The sequence below is a fragment of the Scyliorhinus torazame genome, chromosome 27, assembly GCF_047496885.1.
Source record: "Scyliorhinus torazame isolate Kashiwa2021f chromosome 27, sScyTor2.1, whole genome shotgun sequence".
Classification (NCBI taxonomy): domain Eukaryota; kingdom Metazoa; phylum Chordata; class Chondrichthyes; order Carcharhiniformes; family Scyliorhinidae; genus Scyliorhinus; species Scyliorhinus torazame.
Window position 1 is genome coordinate 22,756,974 of NC_092733.1, and position 19,756 is coordinate 22,776,729.

General features: G+C 49.8%; 1 protein-coding gene across 1 annotated transcript in view; it reads right to left on the reverse strand.

Moving 5' to 3' along the window:
* The window catches only part of LOC140403301 (regulator of G-protein signaling 5-like), a 32,385-nt gene extending 16,033 nt beyond the window's left edge, over window positions 1-16,352 (reverse strand). The window contains exons 1-4 of the mRNA XM_072491123.1: window positions 15,831-16,352; window positions 11,254-11,364; window positions 10,422-10,483; window positions 5,564-5,730 (exon numbers count right to left, since the gene is read on the reverse strand). Of these exons, the coding sequence (XP_072347224.1) occupies window positions 5,564-5,730; window positions 10,422-10,483; window positions 11,254-11,364; window positions 15,831-15,874 (384 nt within the window). The 5' untranslated portion in view covers window positions 15,875-16,352. The remainder of the gene's footprint in view (window positions 1-5,563; window positions 5,731-10,421; window positions 10,484-11,253; window positions 11,365-15,830) is intronic.
* Window positions 16,353-19,756: the final 3,404 nt, after the last annotated feature.

The window sequence follows — 19,756 nt, forward strand, 5'->3', positions numbered from 1 at the left end:
TGAACACACTGGGTGTGATCACACTGGAGTATGAACACTCTGGGTGTGATCACATTGGAATATGAACACTCTGGGTGTGATCACACTGGAGAATGATCACACTGGAAAATGAGCACACTGGAGTGTGATCACACTGGAATATGAACACACTGGGTGGGATCACACTGGAATATGAACACACTGGGTGTGATCGCACTGGAATATGAACACATTGGGTATGATCACACTGTAATATGAACACTCTGGGTGTGATCACACTGGAATATGAACACACTGGGTGTGATTGCACTGGAATACAAACACACTGGGTGTGATCACACTGGAATATGAACACACTGGGTGTGATTGCACTGGAATATGAGCACACTGGGTGTGATTGCACTGGAATATGAACACACTGGGTGTGATCGCACTAAAATATGAACACACTGGGTGTGATCGCACTGGAACATGAGCACACTGGGTGTGACCACACTGGAATATTAACACTCTGGGTGTGGATGCACTGGAATTTGAACACACTGGGTGTGATCGCACTGGAATATGAACACTCTGTGTGTAATCACACTGGAATATGAACACACTGGAGTGTGATCACACTGGAGCAAGATCACACTGGATGTAATTGCACTGGAATATGAACACTCTGGGTGTGATCACACTGGAATACAAACACACTGGGTGTGATTGCACTGGAATACAAACACTCTGGGTGTGATCACACTGGAATATGAACACTCTGGGTGTGATCACACTGGAATACAAACACATTGGGTGTGATTGCACTGGAATACAAACACTCTGGGTGTGATCACACTGGAATATGAACACTCTGGGTGTGATCACACTGGAATATGAACACACTGGAGTGTGATCACACTGGAATATGAACACACTGGGTGTCATCACTCTGGAATATGAACACACTGGGTGTGATCGCAGTGGAATATGAACACAGTGGGTGTGATCGCACTGCAATATGAACACACTGGGTGTGATCACACTGGAATATGAACACTCTGGGTGTGATCGCACTGGAATATGAACACACTAGGTGTGATCGCACTGGAATATGAACACTCTGGGTGTGATCACACTGGAATATGAACACACTGGGTGTGATCGCACTGGAATATGAACACACTGGGTGTGATCACACTGGAATATGAACACTCTGGGTGTGATCACACTGGAATATGAACACACTGGAGTGTGATCACACTGGAATATGAACACACTGGGTGTGGTCACACTGGAATATGAACACACTGGGTGTGATCGCAGTGGAATATGAACACGGTGGGTGTGATCGCACTGCAATATGAACACACTGGGTGTGATCACACTGGAATATGAACACTCTGGGTGTGGTCGCACTGGAATTTGAACACACTGGGTATGATCGCACTGGAATATGAACACTCTGGGTGTGATCACATTGTAACATTAACACTCTGGATGTGATCACACTGGAATATGAACACTCTGGACTGTGATCACACTGGAATATGAACACACTGGGTGTGATCACACTGGAATAAGAACACACTGGGTGTGATCACACTGGAATATGAACACACTGGGTGTGATCGCACTGGAACATGAGCACACTGGGTGTGATCACACTGGAATATTAACACTCTGGGTGTGGACGCACTGGAATTTGAACACACTGGGTGTGATCGCACTGGAATATGAACACACTGGGTGTGATCACACTGGAATAAGAACACACTGGGTGTGATCACACTGGAATAAGAAGACAGTGGGTGTGATCGCACTGCAATATGAACACACTGGGTGTGATCACACTGGAATATGAACACTCTGGGTGTGATCACATTGGAATATGAACACTCTGGGTGTGATCACACTGGAGAATGATCACACTGGAAAATGAGCACACTGGAGTGTGATCACACTGGAATATGAACACACTGGGTGGGATCACACTGGAATATGAACACACTGGGTGTGATCGCACTGGAATATGAACACATTGGGTATGATCACACTGTAATATGAACACTCAGGGTGTGATCACACTGGAATATGAACACACTGGGTGTGATTGCACTGGAATACAAACACACTGGGTGTGATCACACTGGAATATGAACACACTGGGTGTGATTGCACTGGAATATGAGCACACTGGGTGTGATTGCACTGGAATATGAACACACTGGGTGTGATCGCACTGAAATATGAACACACTGGGTGTGATCGCACTGGAACATGAGCACACTGGGTGTGACCACACTGGAATATTAACACTCTGGGTGTGGATGCACTGGAATTTGAACACACTGGGTGTGATCGCACTGGAATATGAACACTCTGTGTGTAATCACACTGGAATATGAACACACTGGAGTGTGATCACACTGGAGCAAGATCACACTGGATGTAATTGCACTGGAATATGAACATTCAGGGTGTGATCACACTGGAATACGAACACACTGGAGTGTGATCACACTGTAACATTAACACTCTGGATGTGATCGCACTGGAATATGAACCCTCTAGGTGTGATCACACTGGAATATGAACACTCTAGGTGTGATCACACTTTAATATGAACACACTGGGTGTGATCGCACTGGAATATGAACACACTGGGTGTGATCACACTGTAATATGAACACACTGGGTGTGATCACACTGGAATAAGAACACACTGGAGTGTGATCACCCTGGAATATGAACACACTGGATGTGATCACACTGGAATATGAACACACTGGGTGTGATCACACTTTAATATGAACACACTGGGTGTGATCGCACTGAAATATGAACACACTGGGTGTGATCGCACTGGAACATGAGCACACTGGGTGTGACCACACTGGAATATTAACACTCTGGGTGTGGATGCACTGGAATTTGAACACACTGGGTGTGATCGCACTGGAATATGAACACTCTGTGTGTAATCACACTGGAATATGAACACACTGGAGTGTGATCACACTGGAGCAAGATCACACTGGATGTAATTGCACTGGAATATGAACATTCTGGGTGTGATCACACTGGAATACGAACACACTGGAGTGTGATCACACTGTAACATTAACACTCTGGATGTGATCACACTGGAATATGAACCCTCTAGGTGTGATCACACTGGAATATGAACACTCTAGGTGTGATGACACTTTAATATGAACACACTGGGTGTGATCGCACTGGAATATGAACACACTGGGTGTGATCACACTGTAATATGAACACACTGGGTGTGATCACACTGGAATAAGAACACACTGGAGTGTGATCACCCTGGAATATGAACACACTGGATGTGATCACACTGGAATATGAACACACTGGGTGTGATCACACTTTAATATGAACACAGTGGGTGTGATCACACTGGAATATGAACACACTGGGTGTGATCACACTGGAATATGAACACACTGGAGTGTGATCACACTGGAGCAAGATCACACTGGATGTAATTGCACTGGAATATGAACATTCTGGGTGTGATCACACTGGAATACGAACACACTGGAGTGTGATCACACTGTAACATTAACACTCTGGATGTGATCACACTGGAATATGAACACTCTGGACTGTGATCACACTGGAATATGAACACACTGGGTGTGATCACACTGGAATAAGAACACACTGGGTGTGATCACACTGGAATATGAACACACTGGGTGTGATCGCACTGGAACATGAGCACACTGGGTGTGATCACACTGGAATATTAACACTCTGGGTGTGGACGCACTGGAATTTGAACACACTGGGCGTGATCGCACTGGAATATGAACACACTGGGTGTGATCACACTGGAATAAGAACACACTGGGTGTGATCACACTGGAATAAGAAGACAGTGGGTGTGATCGCACTGCAATATGAACACACTGGGTGTGATCACACTGGAATATGAACAGTCTGGGTGTGGTCGCACTGGAATTTGAACACACTGGGTATGATCGCACTGGAATATGAACACTCTGGGTGTGGTCACATTGGAATATGAACACTCTGGGTGTGATCACACTGGAGAATGATCACACTGGAAAATGAGCACACTGGAGTGTGATCACACTGGAATATGAACACACTGGGTGGGATCACACTGGAATATGAACACACTGGGTGTGATCGCACTGGAATATGAACACATTGGGTATGATCACACTGTAATATGAACACTCTGGGTGTGATCACACTGGAATATGAACACACTGGGTGTGATTGCACTGGAATACAAACACACTGGGTGTGATCACACTGGAATATGAACACTCTAGGTGTGATCGCACTGGAATATGAACACATTGGAGTGTGATCACACTGGAATATGAACACACTGGGTGTGATCGCACTGGAACATGAGCACACTGGGTGTGACCACACTGGAATATTAACACTCTGGGTGTGGATGCACTGGAATTTGAACACACTGGGTGTGATCGCACTGGAATATGATCACTCTGGATTGTGATCACACTGTAATATGAACACACTGGATGTGATCACACTGGAATAAGAACACACTGGAGTGTGATCACCCTGGAATATGAACACACTGGATGTGATCACACTGGAATATGAACACACTGGGTGTGATCACACTTTAATATGAGCACACTGGGTGTGATCACACTGGAATATGAACACACTGGGTGTGATCACACTGGAATATGAACACACTGGATGTGATCACACTGGAATACGAACACACTGGAGTGTGATCACACTGTAACATTAACACTCTGGATGTGATCACACTGGAATATGAACCCTCCAGGTGTGATCACACTGGAATATGAACACTCTAGGTGTGATCACACTTTAATATGAACACACTGGGTGTGATCGCACTGGAATATGAACACACTGGGTGTGATCACACTGGAATATGAACACACTGGGTGTGATCACACTGTAATATAAACACTCTGGGTGCGATCTCACTTTAATATGAACACACTGGGTGTGATCGCACTGGAATATGAACACACTGGGTGTGGTCGCACTGGAATATGAATACACTGGGTGTGATCGCACTGGAATATGAACACACTGGCTGTGATCACACTGGAATATGAACACACTGGGTGTGATCGCACTGGAATATGGACACACTGGGTGTGATCACACTGGAATATGAACACACTGGGTGTGATCACACTGGAATATGAACACGCTGGGTGTGATCACACTGTAATATAAACACTCTGGGTGTGATCTCACTTTAATATGAACACACTGGGTGTGATCGCACTGGAATATGAACACACTGGGTGTGGTCGCACTGGAATATGAATACACTGGATGTGATCACACTGGAATATGAACCCACTGGGTGAGCTCCCCCTGGAGTGTAATTGCACTGGATTATGAAAGCACTGGAAATTCTAAATGGAAGGTGGAAGCGGAGGCACAGACATCTCTGAAAGTATTGGTGCGATGAAGTCTGTTCAGTGATCCGGAATGGATTGAACCGACATATTTAGTGGGCACAGAAACGCTCCTCCCATCCTCCCTCCCCAGTGTCTGGATAGTGGTTGCAATCTACCTCCTTTGGGGCCTGGACTTTGACAAACTCGTCGTAGATCTTCTGGGCCTTGAGCGGGAGCTTGGAGCCGGCCTTTGCGTTCTTGTACTCTTCACATGCGACCCAGAAGTCGATGTTCTCCTCGCTGAACTCGGAGCGAAGGAAGGCGCGGAACGCAGCCACACCACCTGGAATGAACCGTACCATTTCACTGTCATTGCCATTCATTTATCACCCGGTCAAAATCTCTCCTCACTCCTTAACATGCAAATTAGGAACAGGAGCAGGCGTGCGGCACAGCGGTTAGCACTGCTACCTCACAGCGCCAGGGACAGGGATTCGATTCCCGGCCTGGGTCACTGTCTGTGTGGAGTCTGCACGTCCTCCCCGTGTCTGCGTGGGTTTCCTCCGGGTGCTCCTGTTTCCTCCCACAGTCCAGAGATGTGCAGGTTAGGCGTGTTGGCCGTGCTAAATTGCCCTTAGTGTCTAGGGATGTTATGGAGTTATGGGGATAGGGCAGGGTGGACATGGGTAGAGCGATCGTTCGAAGAGTCGGTGCTGACTTGATGGGCTGAATGGCCTCCCTTCTGTAGGCATTCTAGGAGGAGGCCACCCAGCCCCCTCGAGCCTGTGCCGCCATTCAATCGGATCACGGATGATCTGTGGCCTCTGCCTTTAAGGTCCGTGGCCCTCTTCACCCCATTGCCACCCACTGACCCACTCACAATCTCTCCTTGATTGTCACCAATCGCCCACCACATAATAAATTACAAGAGTACAATTGACCTGAATAGTTCATCTCCATTTCCCAGGAATTTCTCTGCCACTTTCCTTCCCCTCACCCTCCCGCCTCACTCACACCCCCGGCGACCCACCATTGTCCCTTTAGCCAACTGGACCCCAAACCCTGGGATTCATCTTCCATACTCCCTCCACCCCTCTCTCGTCAGCTTCAGCCCCGTTTCTCTATTCATCTCAAATGTACCCGTCACGCAGCGAGGACGGGCTCTCTATTTGGAGCTACATCTGCGGTGACTGCCAGGCTATGTGGACGCGTCCAGCCTGTAGGATTGCTGCTCAATTCTGTCTACAGAGCCATGGGATCGTGCATCCTGTCTTGTGGTGGGCAACGATCGGCCACGGTTTCTGATACGTATCCTAAAACTGTGATAAATGTTGGAATTTCAGATATATGTATTTGGCACAGCAAGGGTTAAAAGCCTGGGCTAGTGTATGACAGCTGCAGTCACGTTTTTAAAAACCCTGGTTTATATGGCAAGCCGGCTTTTAGGAGACAGAGGTGCAATTAAAGCATCATAAAAGTTGGGTTCATGGGGATTTTGTTTATATAAAGATGGTTCCCTGGGGAGTAGATAACTGGAGACATTGCGTTTAGCTTAGTCAGTTAATGGGTGGAGCCAGGGGCTGAAGCAGTCAGGTGTTGAGTTTTCAGTTTTGAAATTCAGTTTTAGATTGGGTTGCGGAGAGGCTAGTAGCTCCTCTGAAAACAGTGAGTTTTGATTTGTCTGTGAACAGTTTCTCTCAAAACAGTGAGTTAAAGATTTGCTTGTCAACAGGACGGGTGCAGTTTCTCAAAGGCTGGCAGGTTAAACAGTAGTTTGAGACAGGCAAGAATCTGCAGGCTGCTTCCTGAACAATCTCTTTCTCTGAGCAGGGTATCAAAGACATTTCTATTAAGCAAGAATTCCTGAGTCTGCTAACTGTAGTTAAAAGTGGACTGTGACCTGAGATGGGTGTTGCCTGAGTGAGGATAAAGATAACAGTTCGGAGTTATTGTTTCATTGTATTGTTAAGCATTGTTTAAAGGGTAATTGAAAGCTATTGTATTCATGATATTAAAGTTAGTAATACTGTGTTAGTAATAAAGTTTGTTTTAGTACACCATATTATTATTTGCACGTGGAATCACTCCTGGGGTGAAGTATCCTTTCCTCACAGTCTTAAAACATTAAAATATTGGGGTTTTTGTCCAGTATCCTAGCAACTGTTGGGTCTGGTCAGAGATGGTAATAAAATGCACATTACATCACAGCAATGTTGAAATCCTCTGTAAAGACTGCCTCTGTCACCGAGCCTTGGCTCACATATGCAAATATCTCCTGATATGGTTCAAGTGTTTGACGATCCTTTTGTCTGACTCTCTGGGCACATTACCACATCCGGGATCATGCAAATCGTTTCTCGCTAGTTGACAATGGCGCTATGCAACCAAGAGCTGGAGGCAAGACTCCATTGCCCAAGCTACCCCTGACCAGCTGGCAGTACCATCTCTCTCTCTTCCCCTACAGGAACGCAAGTCGCCTCTGCAATGTGTCTTTGAGGCAAACATACTGTAGTGCCTCACGAACAGGCATGAACGTCAGAGGCTGGTGAGTCAATGATGGGAGTGGTTAGGAATGTTTGGGAACGGGAGGAGGCCACTCAGCCCCTCGAGTATCCTCTATCGTTCAATTAGATCCTGGCTGATTTGTGTCTCGATTATTTTTCCTACATTTGCTCCCTATTCCTTGACCTCCTTACCCAACAAAACTCTATCGATCTCCGTCTTGTAAGTTCCAGGTGTGTCTCGCTAACCTTTTAGGGGAGAGAATTCCAAATTTCTGGAAAAAATGTATTCAAAATTCCCTCCCAATGGGCTCAAATTTTTAAGTTAGACCCCCCTCCTTAATTCCCAAATCTGAGGTAATATTTTCTCCATGTCTGCTCTATCAAATCCTTTGAACCGTTTAAACACCTGAATCGTATTACTCCCTCAATCATTTATAATCAAGAGAATGCAAGCCATAGTTTGTGATTTAACCCACTAAACCCTGGATCTAGTGAGTCTGCGGCGAACCCACTTCAAGGCCAACATGGTCTTCCTGAGCTGTTGAACTGAATGCAGTTCTCCAGAAGAGGGACCCGATCAAGGCTCTTTGCAACTCTTCCTCTTGTATTCCACCTTCCTCTTGTGTACACTGCTTAGGGTTTGACATGCAACAGTACCACATGTCCTATCTGTCCTGCCATACTCGTCTGACCTCTGGCATGAGGCCACTCCCTCTGTAATGAGCCACCTCACAATGAGTCCTATAAAGAGAAGACACCGAGAAGCACAGCAATCGTTAAACCCGAAACATGGTACCTGGGGTGGATTTGAAATAGAGTTTTCAAAACCCTGGAGCTCCTGTAAGGAAGGCACCCAGGATGTTCAAATCTGCTAAAGGAAAACCTGCCAGAAAAGGACAAGGAAAAGCAAATATACAAACCAAAGGTTGCAAGTAAAATACTGGGTGAGTGAACATAGCATTAAACCTTCCTCTCCCTTCTCCAGCAGAAATGAAAGGTGATATGTGGCAGAACTGTCATTTTTTCCACTTGCAATGGCAAAACCATGAGCTGGCAACAGATTTGATTGACAAGGCGGAATGGAATTGAATGGCCACATTTATAACACTTCAGGGAAGGGTCAGCTACAAATTGTGTATTCCACCCTATATCTATTTGACGGACAAAAGGAAACAGGTGGCCGTGGTTATGAACAGCTGGAATGCACACTTTTGAACCCCGAGTGAGCGTCTCTTATGAATGCTATGTATTCAACACTAGAGCTCAAGATGCAAACGGGCCCAGTATGTGACTGCAGTAGCACAGCTTGCAGAATCATGTCAATTCAGGTAGCTCAAAGATGATTGGATTAAAGATCAAATAGTCTTAGGACTTCGAAGCTATTCGGTGAGCGAATGTCTGCTGAAAGAGGTGAAATTGATGCTCAGGAGAGCGACAGACATGTGTAGAAACACAGAGCTTGTCAAACGTATGCTCAAGCACATGTCTGGCAGAAGAGACCAGGAGATACATTGTGCTGAGTGACGTAACAGTGTGGCGACTGGAAGGCTTTAGGAATATTGAATTTTAAGTAGTGGGCAATTTATGGGTTAAAAGCCTAGGGTTGGGGCGTCCGGTGACGGGGATGTGATGAGCGGTCGCACGAAAGGTGTCTCGCCTCCTGAAAACTTGGAACTATGCACTCTAAACCCAAAATAGCCCTTTAAAACAGGGAGAAAACATCCCTTGCCTCCCTCCAACACCGTCAGGAGAAGACATGCCAAGAGGCAGCAATCCCAGGGGCCGAAAAGGGGGGCGTTTGGAACATGCGCAGCGCGGCAGCACAGTGGTTAGCACTGTTGCTTCACAGCGCCAGTGTCCCTGGTTCGATTCCCGGCTTGGGTCACTGTCTGTGCGGAGTCTGCACTTTCTCCACGTGTCTGCGTGGGTTTCCTCCGGGCGCTCCGGTTTCCTCGAAAGACGTGCTTGTTGGGTGAATTGGACATTCTGAATTCTCCCTCCGTGTACCCAAACAGGTGCCGGAATGTGGCGACGAGGGGATTTTCACAGTAACTTCATTGCCGTGTTAATGTAAGCCTCCTTGCGACAATAAAGGTTATTATTATTTGTTCATTGTGAAAAAGGGGATATTTGGGTTTTGAAATGCGACAGTACTATTTGTCCTATCTGACTTGCCATAGTTATGTGACCATTGCGATGAGGTATTCACCCTGTAAGGACCCAGTTTACAATAAGTTCAGTAGAGAACTTGCATTGAGTTTAAACATGAAACATAGTTCGCATCCATTTCGATAAATACATAACATGGGTGACTGTGCCTGGACCAGAGGAAGGAGCATCTCGCCCGAGGGGAGCCTTCCCCTCAGGAGAGGTCGGGAACATGAATCTTAGGCCCTCTGGTGAGAAAGGGACTTGTGTTTATACGAAAAGAGAATTCACCGAGGTAGGAACTGAGTCCGTGGGCAGGGTTTGGGTGAATCCTGCACATAAACAGTTGAGAAATGGCTGAGTCCGTCGAGTTAATGCTCACGTTTGTTTGCCAGGAGCTTCTCGAAGAGCTGACCTCCTTTCAGTGCATCCTCAGTGCTGGGCCTGCAGGGGGGGGAATGAAGACAAGTGACTAAGAAGACATTAATATTAATCCCTTGTGCACAGCCTCCAAGTGAGCGTTCCTACTCGGATTGTGGCGATTGGAGGGGGGTTGGGGTGGGGAAGTGTCTCCCATACTGGATTCCCCGCGCACAACCCCCCCCCCCCCCCACCTCGCCTCAACCCCTCGCCCAATGAGTTATGAGCCTCAGTCAGTCAGGTGCCTGCCATGGTACAATCCCACACGGTGCAGTGGGAGGTGCTCTACTCCAACATGGCCTGAGCCATGGGCAGACTGTCCTCTGGTTACCCAGTGTGAGACTGAATCACACCCAGAGGAACTGATTCCAGATGCTGCAACACGTCTGGCTTCACAGTCCCTGGTGCGTGTCTACGCACATGCGTTTGTGAACGCACATGTGTATGTGCACGTTTGCGTGCCTGTATGTTTCTGTGTGTGTGTCTGTGATTATGTATCTGTATATCAGCGTGTGTGTATTCATCTGTGTGTGTATGTGTCTGTATATGCGTATATGCCTGTGTGTGTATGCATCTGTGTGTGTGCATGTGTCTGTGTGTGTACGTCTGTCTGTGTATGTGTGTGTATGCATCAGTGTGTGCGCGTCTATGCGCCTGTGTGTGTGTCTGTATGTATGCATGTGTGTGTGTGTGCATCAATGCATATGTGCATGTGTGCGTGCCTGTATGTGCGTGTGTGTGTTTACATTTTGGCGTGTGTTTCTGCGAGATGTTAATACGGTTTTCCCACTCACTTGGTTATTTTTGGAAGCTTTTCTTGTTTGGCAGGGGAAACGCTGTCACACTCGCCGCTAACTTTTGATTTGTGCAGGAAATGTCCCAGGTGAACCTTCATCTCTTTGGCCCTGTGACAGGAGATAAATAAAGACGCGAGCGGACGTTAGCCACACAGCTTCGAGGAGCAAAGGGAGACTGAGCTGGCGCTCGGTGACTGTGCGCGTACTCCACTGAGCATGGTGCCAGGTGGAGCGCCATCCAAGGTTGGTCATGATTCAGGGGAGGAGAGATAGCTCTACCTCCCCCCCCCACCCCGCTCCAGCATCCCCACGCCAACCCTCAGGCTCCTGGGGGAGAAAGCACCTCGAGGGGTTGAGAGAAGGTGGGGAACGGTACGCAGGGGAAACATTGGACGGAATGTAGACTAATTGCAGTGGTGGACAGGATAGTCGGCGTGATTCCCGCTGTGCCACAGGTCAGGTGAACACGCGTGTTCGCCTGCTGTCTCAGCTCGAACTGCGGAAGCCGGCAAATGTGAACAGCCCCATCCTGGGACACTCGAGGGCTCGTCCATTATTGCCTCTCACTCCTCTCTAGGTAAGTACGCCGCCTGCGACATACCCGGGGCAGGCTGATGCTCGCCATTGCAGTGGTCCATGTTCGCCAGCCTCTTGCCCTTCTCGAGCCCCCACGGCCATTTGCTGCTCAGGCCCTTAACCCTCCTGACCCTGTGCCAATCTGCGATGGACTCTCCATCTCCTCATCTGCATGGGAGCCATTACTGAGGCAGAGTCTCCTGTAGCCTGCATTATCGACATCTCAATGGATGTGTGGATGAATTGAAGTGATACATTTAGTAAACATTTACAGCTTTCCCTTCACCTCAGGCCAGTCCAAGCCCCTCACCTGACCTCCGACCCTCAGCATGACATCTCCACCCCACTCCGTCCAGGTAAAGGACATCTTGAAGGATCACAGCTGGGTGTGTATGGAGCAGGGTGATGAGAGCCATGTGCAAGAACCCTTACACAGACACTTTTCCACTTGTCTCCACTACCCTCGAGACTCTATAGACTATTGGCCATGGCAACATAGAGAGACTGGGAGGATGGAGGTTTGAAGTCATGGTTTGTCTGCCATGCATCAGCATTGCCCCTTGGAAGCATCTACCTTCCTCCATGCCTCCCTTCCTACCTTCCTCTGTCCCTCCCTCCCTCCCTCCCTCCCTTCGTCCCTCCCTACATCCCTCCCTCTGTCCTTCCCCCAGTCCCTCCATACCTCCCTGCCTCTGTCCCTCTATAAGTCCCTCCCTCCCTCTATCCCTCCCTCCCTCCCTCTATCCCTCCCTCCCTTCCTACCTCCCTCTGTCCCTCCCTCCCTCCCTACCTCTCTCCCTCTGTCCCTCTCTCAGTCCCTCCCTACCTCCCTCCCTCTGTCTCTCCATCAGTCCCTCCCTCCCTATATCCCTCCCTCCCTACCTCCCTCCTGTGGTGTTCTTTGTAATGCTAAATTCAGGATGGTTGGCGTAGTGTTCACAAAGACTACAAATAACTTTTAAATTGAACAAAACTATAATTTTATTAACACTACTTAATTGGATTTGACACTTACTCCTATATAATACACAGTTGATAATAAACATATAATCTACACTCATCTGCTGCTAACCTCTGCACTATTACATTAACTATGATCTGCTCTCACTCACACTACCTTTCCTTCGGTCTGTCCTCTAGCTTTATCCTCAGCCTCTCACCCACAAGGCTCAGCATAGATAGACATAGAATGTACAGTGCAGAAGGAGGCCATTCGGCCCATCGAGTCTGCACCGGCTCTTGGAAAGAGCATCCTACCCAAGGTCCACACCTCCACCCTATCGCCATAACCCAATAACCCCACCTAATCCCCATAACCCAGTAACCCCACCCAACACTAAGGGCAATTTTGGACACTATGGGCAATTTAGCATGGCCAATCCACCTAACCCGCACATCTTTGGACTGTGGGAGGAAACCGGAGCACCCGGAGGAAACCCACGCACACACGGGGAGAATGTGCAGACTCCGCACAGACTGTGACCCAAGCCGGGAATCGAACCTGGGACCCTGGAGCTGTGAAGCAATTGTGCTATCCACAATGCTACCGTGCTGCCCAATAAAGCATCAATGCCTTATATAGTTGTACATCTAGCTCCCTCTAGTGGTTGATTTGGACATAACATTAACCCTTACAGTTCTTTACATTTATGATAATGTCACACCTCCCTTTGTCACTCCCTTCCTGCCTCCCTCCCTCTTGCCATTCCTCCCTCCCTCCCTCTATCTCTCTCACCCTCCCTCTCTCCCTCCCTCCCTCCCTCCCATCCGCTCTTCCTTCATCTCTGCCTCTGACAGCAGCCGATGATAAATGGCACAGAACGAACAGCAGCCCCACACATTGCCGGGATCTCGCTGTTCTGAGACCCATGAGTCAGGAACAAAGCTTCCCGTCCTCCGAGCAACCTGCCTTGTCCCCCTCTGGTGACCCACCTGACTCTGCCTTCAACTGCCGGACCCCCCCCCAGACTCCCACCCTCAATCTGCCACTCGGGGGGGAACAAAATTCCAAACCAATTTCCCCGCTGGCGGAAAACGGACTTTTCCCGTCACGCCAATTTTCATGCCCCTGCATTCCTGCCATGGGCGGGGGGGGGGGGGGGGGGGGGGGGGAATATTCCGCCCATAGCCATCAGGGAAGTAGGAAACCCGTAGATCCAGCAATAACCACACTTTAGCACGCACTGACTATTACAGCTGCCTCGCTCCATGTTTTCTCAAGGACGCAACTACATTGGGAACGCCAATTTGTGCACAGCAAGATCCCCTCAACAGCATGTGAGACAAATGATTGATTTCCCAGTCCTCGGGTTGAGGGTTATATACTGGCCAGCATACTGGGAGCTCATCTGAAAGAAGGTGCATCTGGCAGTGCCGCACTCCCTCAGTACCGCACCAGAGGGTCTTTATATTGAAGTAGGAGCTGAACCCACAATCATCTGTCGCAGAGTTCAGTATTCTACCACTGAACTAAACTAGTACTGCCCATGCCAATGGTCAACTGTGCTAACGTCCAGACTAACTGGTCAACTTTACCAATGTCCAGACCAACTGGGCAACTGTGCCAATGTCCAGGTCAACTAGTCAACTGTACCAATGTCAGGTCTAACTGGTCAACTGTGCCAATGTCCAGGTCAACTAGTCAACTGTACCAATGTCAGGTCTAACTGGTCAACTGTACTAACATCCAGACTAACTGATCAACTGTACCAATGTCCAGAACAGATGGTCAACTGTGCCAATGTCAAGACCAACTGGTCAACTGTGCCATTGTCCAGAACAGATGGTCAACTGTACCAATGTCCAGACCAACTGGTCAACTGTGCCAATGTCAAGACCAACTGGTTAACTGTATCAATGTCCAGATCAACTGGTCAACTGTGCCAATGTCAAGACCAACTGGTTAACTGTATCAATGTCCAGATCAACTGCGAACTGGCCAACTGTGCCAACATCCAGGCAACACGGTGGCACAATAGTTAGTGCTGGGACTACGGCGCCGAGGACCCGGGTTTGATCCCGGCCCCGGGTCACCCCGGGAGTTTGCATTTTCTCCCCGTGCCTGTGTGGGTCTCACCCCCAGAACCCAAAGATGTGCAGGCTGGGTGGATTGGCCGAGCTAAATTGCCCCTTAATTGGAAACAAAAGAGGCGCAGGGATTTTGAGGGAGTGTATTCCAGAGTTTGATGCCCAGACAGCTAAAGGCACAGCCACCATGGAGCGCAGGTATCTCGGAAGGTTAGGGGGAGAGAAGTTACTGAGATCCGAATGCCTCCCTCATTTCCACTTCCGCTTGTTCTTGATTTGCCTCTGTTACAAAAGGGGGTATCGTGAAGGCTCTATACAGTTGTAGCAAGACGTCTCCACTTGCATCACCACTTGCAATAAAATCCAACCTTCCATTTGCCTCCCGAACCATTTATACATACAGGAACGATCACTGTCTATCTCCAAATGATATGATGGGCAAGATATCTTGGAAAAAAGCTTAAGCAATCCTGAGTGGACCCCAGTCACTTCTGCCTGAAAGGTCAGGCAATTAGCCTAACCCTGCTTTAATACCTGTTGTCAAATGGAATTCCAGTATAAAAAGAGCAGACTGGGGTTTTAAACAGGAAAGGATGTAGGCCATTCGGCCCCTCGAGCCAACTCCGCCACTCATGGCTGTTCATCTACCTCAACATCACTAACCCGTCCTATCCCCCATACCCCTCGATGTCGTTGGTCTCCAGAAATCTATCGGTACTCCCAAAATTAAAAAGAAAACTCTGCCAACATCCATACTGGTTGGTCAGCTGTACCACGGTCCATACTAACTGGTCATCCAAAGTAACCGACCAATGTGCCTACTAACCATACCAACTGGGCAAGTGTACCAATTATTCATGCCGACTGGCCAATCCCGCCAACCATTCCTACCAATTGACCGATGCCCAGACTGTCAACGCCGACTACTGGCCAACTGGAGCTGAAGAGGTTAAAAGGAACGGGCACAATACCTCTCGATGCAAGTACTGGGCAACGCAGCCAATCCCCTGCACATCCTGACTGAATGGTCTTTGAGCTTCGGAGTGCGGAGACGATCGTTGGTTCCTTTCCAAGGGGCTCCTGTTTCCTCACTCCGGGTGTCTGCAGCTCTGACTGAAAAGGCAGAGGGGATGGAGGGATATATATATATACATATCTATCCCCACAATCAAACTCAGATAGGGGGGAGGAGTTCTAACCCCATCTCAATCAACAGCTCAACCCTCACAGAGAGCCATCTGACATTTAGCAGGAACAATGAGAGGAAGGGAACATTCAGAGCCCGTGGCTGAGAATGATCGACAGCCCTTTCTCTGCTATTCAGCCAGCTGTTATCAGCCTATTGACTAGTTTCAATCTTTAATTAGCAGCATCTGCTCCGTTTGTCACAGTTCATTCCGCACAGCTTCTATTTACAGATCGGGCTGTGGATAAACAGTTAGAACACCGAGTCCCGAGTTAACCCTTGAGGGGGCGGCTGGTGTGGTGGTTTAGCCTCCACAGACTTGCATTCTCCCGTGGCCCTCCTGACCCTGACACCGCACCGCCCCCCCCCCCCCCCCCCCCCCCCCGAGCCCACACTTTCCCAGAGCTCTTTTCCTTCAAGATGGCTGCCTCCGCGCTCACCTGGGAGAGCTCCCTGCGATGCCGGCCCGACCAGCAGGTGGCAGCACCGGAGACCTGGCAGCCCCAGGTGAGGCAGGTGCTCACCAGGGCAGGTCAGCGCCCCTCCGGGCACCCCGAAACGGCCGCAGAAATGAAACTATGTTAGCTGCCGAGGGGAGTAGGCAGGTCGGTGTCATGATATGCAGACACACGCATAATGATACACAGACAAAGCAGCTAATGGACACAGAGACCAGGACATGACCAATAAGCAGGCAGGACACTCAGGGGTGGGATCTGACTATAAAAGACACGAGACACTCACACTCCGCCTCTTTCCACTGATGAACATCTAGAGAGTCAGTCAAGGGTGTTGTTACAATCTCACACCCCCCACCACGTGGCTAAGAGCTAGTCTGGTTCAGTCAGACCGAGTAACCACACTTACGTTAGCAGAGAGTCGAACTCACAGAGAACTGTGCCAACTGTGCCAGGAGTTCAATAAACCTGATTGAACTAAGTTCAAGGTCTGGAGTATCTTTCTGATCTAAGCTGCATCCAGTTGCAGCCAGTGTTAGACCAGTGTACCTAACACGTCACCCGGGTCTGAGGAGAAGCCCCTCCGATTGGATGGATGGGCTCAGGGGGCTTCCATGCTTACCAGCGCCCCCCCCCCCCCTCCCCCAAACACACGTTTGGGACACCGAGCCCCCAGCTCCGATCGCCCCCTCCCCCAGACAGCCACGAGCAGGCACCTCCATTAAGCTGGCAGCCTCTGCAGGTGTCAGGGTGGGGGGGGGGGTGGGGCAGGGGCAGGCAGGGGGGGCATCAGCGCGACTCCTCTCGATCGCCCCAAACTAGCGAAAGCAGCTGCCGACTCGGTGGGGCGGGCATCGTATCCGCATCCCCTGCCCAGCTCCTGGAAACTCCCACAACGAAGGGAATTCCACCCCCCCGCCCCACCTCAAACTCCCACAATGTCCCGTTCACCAACCCCACCAGCCTCCAAGCCCGCCCCCACGGGGCTAAGTAAATTCTGCTCCCTGTGAGAAGACTAATCGTAACAACTTGCCTTTACGGACCATGGTGTTACAGTTCAGCCGGAAAGTCCCGGGTTGCCGTGGCAACATGCAATGCAGTCTGGAGCTATGGATAGTGAAGGCGAGGGCTCCATTATTCGACGGCACGGCATCACAGCACCAGGGATCCCGGTTCGATTCCGCTTTCCGGTCACCGTCTGTGCGGAGTCTGCACGTTCTCCCCGTGTCTGCGTGGGTTTCCTCCGGGTGCTCCGGTTTCCTCCCACAGTCCAAAGATGTGCGTGTTAGCTGGATTGGACGTGGTCAAGTTGAACCTTTGGCGTCCAAATGGTAGGTGGGGTTTAGGACGGACGGCATGCGGCGCAGTGGTTAGCACTGGGACTGCGGCCGTAAGGACCCGGGTTTGAATCCTGGACCTGGGTCACTGTCCCTGTGGACTTTGCACATTCTCCCCATGTCTGCGTGGGTTTCACCCCCACAACCCAAAGATGTGCAGGTTAAGTGGATTGGCCACGCTAAATTGCCCCTTAATTGGAAAAAAAAAAATTGGATACTCTAAATTTACATTAAGAAAAAAAAAGTGGGGTTTTGGAAGTGGCCGAGGGAGTGGGCCTCGGTAGGGGGCTCTCTCGATGTGTCGACATGATGGGCCGAATGGCTTCCTTCTGCACTGTAGGGATTCGAACCCCGAGCTGCTGGTCCAGGGGCAGGACCGCTAACCCATGGTGCCACAACAAACTTCCTGCATTTGTGTAGCACCTTTTGAAATGAGCCAAGGGGCTTCACAGACACAGGGGGGTCAAAATCCAATCAGGTTAGACTGGCACAAAACTGGAATAAATGTTGCTACGAGGCTGGCACAATGAGGGAGACTGCCCCCTGGTGCAATGGAGTGGGTAAGTAGGAGGGAGTGCTGCACTGTCTGAGGTACCATCTTTCCAAGTCCCTGGCTGCCCTCTCAAGCATATGTGGCACCATTCTCCAGGGTCCCTGGCAAATATTTACCCCCTCAGCCAACATGACTCTAGCCACAGTTGATCTGGCCATGGGATCCTGCTGTGCGCCAATGCAATGCATACTTGACAACGCGACCACACCCTCAAAGGCAGGCAATTGGTCGTGAGGCGCTTTGGGGCACCCCGGGGGTTGTGTACGGGATGCCAGGGGAACGCAGCCCCCTGATTCGTGGGCCCGCCGAGGGAGCGCCGACGCCCTGCCCCTGCAGAGCGGAGTCCTCCCTCCATCCTGAGGGTCAGCCACACAGGTGTTTCCACTGAGGAAAGACTGGCGGGAGACGTGAGCGACTGCTAATCAGCTCGCTGCTTTCCATGGTGCACACAGCGAGGGGCCCTGACAAGTCAGACACAAAGCGAGTCGACCTCGTACGCCGAAACGCTGAGAGATTCTGTCATCTCTGTGCGGCAGGTGCTGGCGATCGGAACCTTATTATTCATCAATTCCCACCTATATATAATCTCCACTCATAAAGAAGGTCCCTTCCTGCTTCTGTAAACTCTTACGGTCACGCATACCAGCTGTGCAGCCTTGGGTCCGTGCACAGTGATCACGTCCAAGCCCTCACTCGTTCCACCTTCAGCTCTCTAACCCTCCCTACCTGTGCTGGGGGGCGCGGTGTCCGTTCACGCAGGGAGTCTGAGTTGCCGTGGCAACATGTGCTTTCTACATGTATGTGGAGTCACCAAACTGACCATCTCCTCTGCGCTTACCGCCGGTATGTTTGGAAGGTTTTCCCAGGTTGACCCACCCAACCTGCTTGGCTGTGTTCCGAACGCACCTTCCTCGGCTGTCAGGTCCTGGGGTGGGACTCAAAGTCGGAACTTCTCGCTCAGCGGCAGGGGACGCTAACCTACTGCCCCACAAGACCCCCCTCTGTACCACCCTCATCTGAAATCTCATCTGGTCCTAAAGCCTCCTCCAGCTCTTGCCTCTGCCTCTGTAACCTTCCCTGGTTCTGCAATTTCATCTCCCCGTGGAACTTCCTCCAGCCCTCCAAGCCTCTTCATCTTTGTGTCCTGCCTTGCAAACCTCCCTGAGAGGCAATCTGTAGGTCTGGATAAGGAATTGGAGACAAAATCAAGGTACATAATGGACAGGAATATGTCTACATCCTCAAATTGGGAAGCTGTGACCAGTGGTGATCCCGAGGTTGAGATCGGGGGCAAAACTCTCCCCAAACGGCGCGACTGGCACCCAAGACGGCGCCAATCAGACGGGCATCTCGCCGCCCCAAA